The sequence below is a fragment of the Brassica napus genome, chromosome A9, assembly GCF_020379485.1.
Source record: "Brassica napus cultivar Da-Ae chromosome A9, Da-Ae, whole genome shotgun sequence".
Classification (NCBI taxonomy): Eukaryota; Viridiplantae; Streptophyta; class Magnoliopsida; order Brassicales; family Brassicaceae; genus Brassica; species Brassica napus.
The window spans coordinates 829,498-839,530 of NC_063442.1; the positions used below are offsets into that span (position 1 = coordinate 829,498).

General features: G+C 37.2%; 3 protein-coding genes, 1 long non-coding RNA gene and 1 other non-coding gene across 5 annotated transcripts; 3 read left to right on the plus strand and 2 right to left on the minus strand.

Moving 5' to 3' along the window:
• Positions 1-36: 36 nt before the first annotated feature.
• LOC106362564 (lysine-specific demethylase JMJ25-like) lies at positions 37-2,875 on the minus strand. The gene is made up of 5 exons (XM_022692986.2): positions 2,663-2,875; positions 2,495-2,567; positions 2,339-2,424; positions 2,108-2,227; positions 37-2,030 (listed from the first exon to the last, which is right to left on the minus strand). The coding sequence occupies exons 1-5, from the start codon at positions 2,873-2,875 to the stop codon at positions 1,941-1,943; spliced, it is 582 nt and encodes a 193-aa protein (XP_022548707.2). The 3' UTR covers positions 37-1,940.
• Positions 2,187-2,429, plus strand: LOC125577651. The gene is made up of 2 exons (XR_007316051.1): positions 2,187-2,304; positions 2,374-2,429. It is a non-coding gene; the product is annotated as an uncharacterized LOC125577651 (long non-coding RNA).
• A 32-nt stretch (positions 2,876-2,907) lies between the features above and the next one.
• On the plus strand, positions 2,908-2,979 carry TRNAQ-CUG. The gene has a single exon. It is a non-coding gene; the product is annotated as a tRNA-Gln (tRNA).
• A 113-nt stretch (positions 2,980-3,092) lies between these two features.
• On the plus strand, positions 3,093-5,228 carry BNAA09G00310D. Its single transcript, XM_013805207.3, has 4 exons — positions 3,093-3,418; positions 3,512-3,608; positions 4,050-4,140; positions 4,213-5,228. The coding sequence occupies exons 1-4, from the start codon at positions 3,125-3,127 to the stop codon at positions 5,129-5,131; spliced, it is 1,401 nt and encodes a 466-aa protein (XP_013660661.1). The 5' UTR covers positions 3,093-3,124; the 3' UTR covers positions 5,132-5,228.
• Positions 5,229-7,205: 1,977 nt separating this feature from the next.
• On the minus strand, positions 7,206-9,310 carry LOC106365730 (ammonium transporter 1 member 2). The gene is made up of 2 exons (XM_013805206.3): positions 8,139-9,310; positions 7,206-8,029 (listed from the first exon to the last, which is right to left on the minus strand). Exons 1-2 carry the CDS (start codon positions 9,100-9,102, stop codon positions 7,455-7,457), a joined length of 1,539 nt encoding a protein of 512 aa, XP_013660660.1. The 5' UTR covers positions 9,103-9,310; the 3' UTR covers positions 7,206-7,454.
• Positions 9,311-10,033: the final 723 nt, after the last annotated feature.

Genomic DNA, 10,033 nt, shown 5'->3' on the forward strand with positions numbered 1-10,033 from the left:
CAACTAATTTAGTATTGAGTTTTTTTGCTAAAACAAAACAAATTAAAAAAAAAATTATTGTCCATTTGTCACGCATATTTTTTTGGTCGATTTAGACTTTTGATACTCTTAATCTTTTGAAAAGTTCCTAAAAGATAATTTAAGAACCCAAAAATATGGGAAAGTTTCATTATGGTAAGACATGTATGTATATTATTAGAGACTATATATGAAAAAAAAATTGCTAAGAAAAAAAATATGCGTGCATGTAGAATAATGTCACCTAATTACGTACTTCTTCTATTCCTAAAAGATGTATGTTCTGGAAAAAAAGAATTGTTTCAAAAAAATACATTTTTTACTTTTTAATGTATGATTTTATAAAAACTTGTAAGTTTCAAAAAAATTAATGGTGTTTATTGAATTTCTATTGGTTAAAAGTTATGAAAAATTGTTATTTACAAAAAAACAATGCATATTTAATAAATTTTCTTAATATATGTGAAAAGTTTAGAATATCCATCTTTTAAAAACAGAGGAATGAGTTGTTTACAAAACCTAGAATACAAAATCTACCTATTGTGTAATAAATTAAAATAATAGAGCATACAATATATGGTTTTCTACGCTCTGAAATCCGGCATATCACTTTTTCTAAAGTTTATCCACCAATCAATCTACGGTTAATGATATAAAAGATTAACCAGAATTTCCTTAAATCTATAAAGCATGTAGTGTATAATCTATATCTTTTTTTTTGTAACCATAATCTACGTCTTCATCCTTGCCTTTTTTTATGTGTTTCATTTCTTATCTCGGTGATAAAATATATAATATGCCTAATTTATTGACAAATTTCTCGTAAATTTTATAAATTGGTTACTAAAACATTCATCAAAAATCTGTAAATCAAGTTATTTTTTCGCTTCCGATAATAGAAAAAAATAAACAACTAAAAATATAGAAATATCGATATATCTGGACAAATATTCTAAAATATGAGTGAAGATAAAAATGATAATTTTGAAAAAATCGTGAATCGGTAAGACAAAGGTTCTAGATTTTTACCAACGAGAGAATGATAGCGAAAAGGTTTATGAGACTTCAGATGAGACGATGGGCAACAAAAAACACGCAGTGTCCGAGAAGAAAGACAAGACACCGGTAATAATAACGAATTAGTAATCGCTATATTCAAAGATGAGAATTTTTCGAAGATAAAATTGATAAAGCCAAAAATATATATATTACATTTGTGTGGAAGTGAATCAATAGAATATAAAAGGAATGAAATATTTTTTTGTTTAGATACCAAATATTATGGTTTAAATTAGGAAAGAAAAATTGAATTATAAGAAAATATTATATACTAAATTGACTATTTAATGTTGGTTTTATGACAATAGACAATAAAAAAAAATATTTTGAAAAAAAACAAAAAAAAAATCTCTAAAATTTCACCAAAGTCAATGAATTGGATGAAAATATTAGGAGCCAGATGTACAGAATAGATAGTTAATATTTCCAGTGTTCATATTTGATTATATTCATATTTACTATAGTAATTTTAATTTTATGTATTAAAATTTAATATATATATATATATCTATCAAATTTATATCTGACGTGAGACTAACAAATTTTCGGTGGGCTGCATCAGAGGTGAAACTCTTAGACAAGTTTGTACATAATTGAGCCCACAATAATAATGGGTCACACACCAATCTCAAACCCATTTTGTTAAATAATGTACAACGTTCCTTGTTGGTTTTGGTGTTCAAGATAAGTTGTGAACTAATATTATCCGGGAATGGTTAAAGAACAGAGGCCAAGCTTTTAGAGGTAATATGAACACACTTGTTTACAACTGTACTTATAGCAGAGCATCGCCAGGCTGTTTCTTGGGGCTTCACAAGCATTGATAAGCTTTTAAAAACAAACCCCTTGAGAGTCTTTTTTTGTTAGCACCACCACTGCGTCTTGGAGTTTTGCATTAGACTTTGTGCTTCTTTTATGGCTGAGCTAGCGGCATGCAGAACTATTTTCTGAATCTACAAATGCAGTGCCAAGAGCGGTCCACATTAGGTATCTACCTTCAAAAAACGACGATCAGATATGATGAAAGTACCTCTAATTTATCTTTGCTGAATTTGTGGTCTTTTGGTAATCTCATGTACTCTTGTGTCAGCCTAATGCATTCTTCTACGCTTTCGGGAGAGATAAAACCTAGTGCCACCTTTATGCATGACTGTAAACAGTTTCAAATTTAGGGATCAGTGAAAGGGCAAAGAGAAAACAGTGAAAGGGCAAAGAGGGCAGACCCTTGTGAGTAAAAATAGTTTTTAACCAAGTACTTTACCTGTCTATTTCTAACTTGGTAAGGACAACCTGCAGGGATGAAAACAGCTTCGCCGAGATGTTGCTCAAAGGTCCATGGTTCTATATCTGCATACAGAAAATATCATATATCAACCATTCACCTTAGCAAAGGTTCTAGTCTAAACCAGAATATTACCGTATTCCTTCTTCAGCTGTTTCTTCTGACTTTCACTCAAGAACATAGTCTGGTCAATAATTGGGTGATCCACCTGCAATGAAACACACACCAATAAAGTCTAAATTTCTTAACACATCCATGATTATTCAATGCTAATCATTTACATGTGTATGTGATGATACTTACAGGTTTTACAGGTTTGTTATAGAGGTGACGGAACTCATGCTCGTGCTTTTTCAAATACTCAAATAAGTTTTGGAACATCCTCTCTTCGAAAGATGTCCCACACAGCACCACCATGCACAGCCTTTGAACTCTCACTGGCATTGCCTTCAGATGGGCCATGGAAACTGGGCCTAGCTGCCTCCACGAATTATCTTCAAATTCTTCCGTTAACATCGATTTATGTTACCGTCTCTAAGGTGCAATGAGGTTCCATGGTCTAGCGGTTAGGACATTAGACTCTGAATCTAGTAACCCGAGTTCAATTCTCGGTGGAACCTTTCTTTTTTCACTCTCCGGCCAATCTCTCTCCCCGGCGATCGATTTATGTGCGAACAACCCTAAATACAACAACGCCGGCCACCAGCATAATAATCTCCGTTGAAGTAATCTCTCTACTGCGACACTTGTTTTTTCTTTCAGAACATGGAGATGGTTCCTCGTACTACACAGAAGAAAATAGAGGAGACAGTGAAGGGAATACTCAGAGAAGCAGACATGGACCTCATGACCGAGTTCAAGCTCCGCATCTCCGCTTCTTCTATACTCGGCTTCGACTTATCAGGTGCCAATCACAAGAAGCTTGTCAGAGACGTTCTCGAAGCCTTCCTTCTATCCAATCCCTCCGACGACGAGACGGTGGCTCCGGTGGATCCTAATCCTCCTCCTACCGCTACAGCTTCAGCTGGTGGAGGAGAAGATGAACGCTTTATTTGTAAGGTTTGTGGATTTCGAACTTTGGAGTTAGCTAGCTAACTCTGTTTATTGATGTTTGATGTGTGTAAAGTGTTGATCTTTTCAACTTCTAATTAGTTATCGGAGAAGCGAAATGCGACGGTTCAAAAGTACAGAGGCCAACCTTTTTTATCTCTTGGTGAGAGTTCTAAGGAAGATGGAAAGCCTTTCCGAGGTAAATTTTCGAACACAACTCTGTGTCTTCTTGTCTTAGATTCTGAAGCTTATGAGTTAGTTTTGATTTGGTTTCAGAAAGATATCTTCTTGTCTTGATTCTGAAGCTTATGAGTACTTTTGATTGGTTATGCTGCTGCTTGATTTTGTTGCTTCATGGACTCTTCTTTTGCTTTAATACTAGTTCTCTCTCCGATGGGTTTGTGCAAAAAACGTTTCTTTCTTCATGCTTATGTCTTCTTGTCTTTGATTCTAAAGCTATGAGTGCTTTGTCTCTTCTTGTCTTAGATTCTGAAGCTTATGAGTACTTTCAAACAGAACTTTGTGTCTTCTTGTCTTTGATTCTAAAGCTTATGAGTTACTTCCCTGTCTTCACGGACTCTTCTTTTGCTTTAATGAGGTTGGCTGAAAAAAAAAACCTTTCATCTTTCTTCTCTATCAGGAGTACATTTGTCAGCTAACCAGTGGTCTGTGATCAAGAAGAACTTCTCAGCGATAGAGGAAGCCATTAAGCAGTCCGAATCTAAATCAAAGTAAGAATGTTGTTACATTGTTTCTTATGTCTATAAAGATTCATGTTCTCATGTTATCTACACATTATGCAGATCTGAATCAAAACAAAACGGAGATACATCTAAGCATGTGGAAGACAATACCAGTTTTAGTTTTTCCATCATTGAAACTTCACGTTTTGACGGGAGGGGTTATCTTCGCTGGGCGTCACAGATGGAGCTTTTCTTGAAGCAACTGAATCTTAGTTATGTTCTCTCTAAGCCCTGTCCTGTTACCAACACCTCTCAACCTGATCCTGCCGGAAAAAAATGGCTGAAAGATGATTACATATGCTACACTCACTTGCTAAACTCCTTGTCAGACCATCTACACCGTCAATACTCGAAGAAGTTCAAACACGCCAAAGAACTGTGGGAGGAGTTAAAATGGGTCTACCAGTGTGATGAATCCAACTCGAAGAGGTCACAGGTGAGAAAGTACATCGAGTTTCAAATGGTAGAAGACAGACCGGTTCTTGATCAAGTCCAAGACTTCAACAAGATCGCTGATTCCATAGTGAGTGCTGGTATGTTTCTGGACGAGACGTTTCATGTGAGTACCATCATCTCCAAGTTTCCGCCGTCCTGGAGAGGGTTCAGCACCAGGTTGATGGAAGAGGAGTTTTTACCGGTCTGGATGTTGATGGAACGAGTCAAAGCTGAGGAGGAGGAGGTTCTCAGAAACGGACCGCAGAGGGTTACGTACAGACCAGCAACAGGGTCTTGTCAGATGGAGAGGATGCCACCGAGTATAGGAAGGGGTTGGAAGAGGAAAGAACCTGAGAGAGATGGGAGGGTCAGTATTGTTTGTGATAACTGTGGGAGGAGAGGACATCTTGCAAAGAACTGTTGGGGGAAGACAGTTGAGGAGAGAGCTTCTGGGAAACCAAACCGGGTTACTTTCTCATCCACTTCACCTGTTGGTTCAGAGACTCAAGCAACAACCAAGAATGATTCAAGAACCATCAGCTAATAAAAAGGTGAATCTTGTTATAATTTCAAATGTAATATTAGTGTAAAGATCCTTTTAACTATTTGTTTTACAACACTACCAAAAAGTTTTGTTCATAGACTGAACTCAGCAATCATACTGAAGTAAACTATAAAGAAATATAATAGCATACTAATCAACGAGGGTCTAACTCAGTGATTGTAACACTGTTACAATGAAGCAATACTACTTGTGTGATTGTCTCTTTCACGTTGATGATTCTCCATCCCCTGAGTAAAAGCCTGGTTCTGAAGGTCTAGGTGGTGTGAAAGAACTTGCGTTGAGCATTACAACAACAGAAGCCATTGTTGGTCTACTCTTTCAGTGTGTCAAAAAAAGAAAAAAGAGAAAACTCTTTGCATTCTCCTGAACATACAACAGGGCAATGTGAATGCGCTTCATGATTTCATCACTTATTAGAGTAAAATAATTTTAGGAAATTTCCAAACAATAATGCATTATTTGTTTTTTTTATCTGAATAAATTTAACATTCATTAGAAAAAAGGATCATTAGAAATGGCATGATGTGAGTAACTGTATACATGTGATATGTCTGTGTAATCTTCTCCAAGAAAAATCTAGTTATCAAAATTATTAATATTATAAATAAGTCTTACAATGTAACAGAAATTATAAGTGTTTTCTTTTGTAAAACTCTCTCTTCATTTCGTATGATATCTACGGTCGTGCGTAAAATTACGGGTTTGGTGCCTCCAAGACAGGGCTGGTTTCGAGTTTTCCAAAAATGGTCCGGGCAACGAAACATACATTTCGTGGCACGCACGTAAGCTTCTCTGTGAGCTGGACAGTACGTTGTGGTTAGGTTTACTGCAGCCTGGGAGATACAATTGAGACAATCTACTCGTCTGAGTACTCTGTTGCCGAGTCCTATGGCTTATAAAAGGAAAGAAACAAAACACAAGATTTAGTCTAAATGGGTCATAGACCTAGTGCGTTTTTTAAACAAAATAAATAATGGGCTTTGGAGATATGTGTTACACATGATTTCTTACTCATGAGTCATGATTGATACATTTTCGTTCAGGTTTCATCATCAATGTTTCAACTTGCAACCCTAAATATGGTCGACCTTTTTTAAAAGACTTGTGGACGAGCTTATCACATACTATATTCGTTTTTCACACGAAGTATTACTCTTGTGTTCTTAACGCCACGGCCCCATGTGAAAAGATAACACGTAAACCGTCGCTATGGATTCTTATCAAAACCTGTGAATCTAGGTTCCTAGCTACTAGCCTTGTGCCACACTATCTACTGGTTGATGTTGTTTTTCTCTGTTGATCGGCCCTCAATTTTTTTGAATAACTAATTATTTGAAAATCCAATATATGTAAAATATTCCTACAACTTTCAAAGAACGGATGGCAGGGAGGGCTCGGATGACTGCTTTATCTTGTTTTCCCCGTTTGTCAAATACCATTCAATTTATCTTTTGTTCTCTAGCCTCCTTTTTTGACCATCACCCATTCATTATATTGACTATTGAGCATTAAAATTGGACTTTTATGCGATCTACTAAATCATTTACAACATATTCACCTCTTATTTTTTTAATTTTCTTGAAATTTTTAGTTCACATTATTTTTCTTTTAGATATAATCGGCTCAATATTACTTTCTTGGATGGTAATGCATAAAATAACATGTGAAAAATAAATTTACGTAAATAGCACCACAGAATAAAGTGATGAACTTTTCACTGTAAACATAGTCGTCTCTTTCAAAAAAAGAAAAACATGAGAGCCATCTCACATTATCTGCAAAGAACAAAATAGAAGGTGACAAAAGTGAGAGAACAAAAGCAAATCGTAAGCAAAATGAGAAATTAATTAAGGACGTAGAACTGCATGAAAAGAGTGTTGTTAAACGTTGTTTAGACATTAGGCTTCAAAAATTGTTATGAACATTATAACGATCTCATATGAACATAAGCTTGTACAAGTAACATGAACGGTTTTTCAAATAAGGATTTTTTTTTTTTTGAATTGAATGTTAAATTGAATTCAAAAGAAAAAAACCTTTTTACAACACTAAGTGGTAAAATTTTATTCAAATTTAAGTCTATGATATGATACAAAACGATCACTTTCATATTAAAAGAAAAAGAAACACAACTACTGATAATAATATTGTTAAGAACTCCATAATTCGCGTCCACAGCAAAATAATAAACAAAAGACAAAAACAACACACATATGCGTCCAACATGTTTGGTGTCCAACCTTTTTTTGTCTTCATATATATGATATATCACACATTTGCTTAGGACCACTCAAATCTTGGATCAAGCAGTTAAGGGCTGTGGTGTAGGAGTCGAACTCTGGCTTGTGGGTCCCACTTTTCCCCACGGTTTAACCGACACGTCTTCCTCATCGTTGTAGGCGTAAGCAAAGCCACCGTGACGCGTCATGTCCATCCCGGCCATCTCGTCCTCTCTTGATATCCTCAAGAGATTCATCTTATGCAAACCGTAGAACAATGGCCCCATCGTCACTGACACCCACCCAATGATCACAACGATCTGAACGAACTGTGCGGCGAGCAGTTTTCCTCCCCCACCCATCAGCAAACCATAAGGCCTATCACCATCACCAGAGTAAACCTCGTTGACGTATCTTTTGGTCGCAAACAGTCCGGTAAAGATCACTCCCCATGCTCCGCATCCCCCGTGGAGTTGAGCGGCCTCAAGCGGATCGTCATACTTGAGTTTCTTGGCGAGGAAGTTAAACCCGATCAACACCCATGATGCTACGAATCCACATACTATAGCCGCCCACGGCTCCACCACGGCGCATCCCGAGGTGATCGCCGCAAAGCCACCTAGCAATCCGTTGCAAACATCAATGACGTTCCAGTGACCTGTAATAAGATAACTACTAGGTTATATTAACCGGCTATTGCCATACAAATCAATACACAAAACTGTTACAAGTTATTTCATGCATAAGCTAGTAGTTATCTTATTAACCTGCAAGGAGACGTTTACTGAACAGAGTGGTCAAAGCGGAAGTACAGCCAGCAAGTGTTGTGGTGACCGCAGTACGGCCTACAGCGCTCCACTGTCCGTAGTACGGCCGAGACTTTTCGTATCCTTTTAGAATAGTCAAAAAGGAACCAGGGTTGAATCCGTACCATCCAAACCACAACAAGAAGGTACCAAGCACGACAAGGGACGCACTGTGACCACGTAAAGCAACCGACCGGCCCAACCGGTCGAACCGACCTATTCTCGGTCCTTCGATTAATGCTCCCCAAAGACCGGCAATCCCGCCCACCATGTGAACAACTCCCGACCCCGCGAAATCAATAGCGCCTGATCCGAACAAGAGATTGTTGTCGGATCTCGACGCGCTGGCCCATCCATCAGTCGACCAAAACCAGTGCGAAACGGTCGGGTAGACAAAACCGGTCAAGAAAGAAGAGTAGATAAGGTACGCAACGAACTGAGTTCGCTCAGCGATGGAGCCGCTGGTGATTCCCGCCGCGGCTATAGCGAAAGCCCATTGGTAGAGGAAGAAACTAAAGTCGGCGCCGGGGCGTTCGGGATAAGAGTTCAAGGCGAAATAGCTATGGTGGCGGCCGATGAAGCCGTTGGACGGTGTTCCGAAGGCGAATGCGAATCCGAAGAGATAGTAAGAGATGGCTCCAGCGGCCGCGTCGAGGACGTTGGTGAGCATGATGTTCATAGTGTTCTTGGCTCGGACTGAGCCGGCGCAGAGCATGGCGAAACCGAGCTGCATAGCGAAGACTAGGTAGGCGGAGAAGAGAAGATACGTGTTGTCCACGGCGTAAGTTGTGTCGGAGAGTTTGTTGGAGATGTTGGAGAATTGGGAGCATAGAAAGGTTGCCGCAGCGAGGGAAGAAGTAGAGTTAGAAGAAGATAGGAGGACGGCGAGATCCTTGGCGGAACAGGTGGTGGCTGCGATGTCCATGGTGGAAAGAGAGTGAGTGTAATTGATTATGTGAGAGATGTTTGCTTCAGACTCTTTGGTCGTGGAAGTTGTATTTAAATTGGAAAAAGTAATACATTATTAGCATTATTTTATTTATGAGCAAGAAAGAATAAGCAGGGGTAGATGCCTTTTAAAGGTTTTAAAGGTTCTAGTTAGTATTTTAAGTTCATGTCTGGGATTTTTCATCGTCCCAAAAAAGGTTGTGATGTAAGATCTATATTTATGTGATTTAAAAAAAAAATTGGATTTTAACAGTATAATTTTCAAAAATACATATTGCCAAAATAAGCCATTTCCCCATACAGGTTTAATTATTTTAAAAGTATATATGTTGTGAATAAAGAGAAAGAGATAGAAAATTCGGTGTTGTATTATTCTATTGGTAACATAAATATATATTATCTGGAATCGTTTAGGAAATAATCTCTATAGCAGACATCTAGGGTGTTATTGGTTCTATGATTTTAATGACATCTAGGGTGTTATTGGTTCTATGATTTTAATGGATTTGAAAATCCAAGCAAAATCTAGTGTTATTGGTTCTATGATTTTAAAATCTGTATTCAAATTCATTGTTATTGGTTCTATGATTTTAAAATAGATTTCAAAATTAGGTGTTATACAATAGTAAGGATTTGATTAAGCATTTGATTTGAATTTGGATTTGAATAGATTTATAAGTGTTTTAGAGAGTAAAATACAAAGAAACAAATATTGAGTTATAGCTTGTTATTTTGAATGGATTTGTCTTATAAATTTTTCTCTAACATTTAAATTCCAATATCTCACGTTTCATCATGCAACAAAAATTCCTAAAAGCCATGACACTTTCATCATGCAATATTCTATTATTAACACCAACTTCTATTTTTCAGTAGAATATGTCATCCTTTTTTTTGGTAGGAGTATG

Bases quoted from the DNA above. Each gene is read 5' to 3' on its own strand.
- LOC106362564 (XM_022692986.2), bottom strand. From the start codon at position 2,875: ATGTTAACGGAAGAATTTGAAGATAATTCGTGGAGGCAGCTAGGCCCA. The intron at 2,425-2,494 runs GTAATATTCTGG...TTCTGTATGCAG, and splicing joins ACAGCTGAAGAAGGAATACG to ATATAGAACCATGGACCTTT. The intron at 2,228-2,338 runs GTAAAGTACTTG...AACTGTTTACAG, and splicing joins ACCAAGTTAGAAATAGACAG to TCATGCATAAAGGTGGCACT.
- BNAA09G00310D (XM_013805207.3), top strand. From the start codon at position 3,125: ATGGAGATGGTTCCTCGTACTACACAGAAGAAAATAGAGGAGACAGTG. The intron at 3,419-3,511 runs GTTTGTGGATTT...ACTTCTAATTAG, and splicing joins ATGAACGCTTTATTTGTAAG to TTATCGGAGAAGCGAAATGC. The intron at 3,609-4,049 runs GTAAATTTTCGA...CTTCTCTATCAG, and splicing joins AGATGGAAAGCCTTTCCGAG to GAGTACATTTGTCAGCTAAC.
- LOC106365730 (XM_013805206.3), bottom strand. From the start codon at position 9,102: ATGGACATCGCAGCCACCACCTGTTCCGCCAAGGATCTCGCCGTCCTC. The intron at 8,030-8,138 runs GTTAATAAGATA...ATCTTATTACAG, and splicing joins CAGTAAACGTCTCCTTGCAG to GTCACTGGAACGTCATTGAT.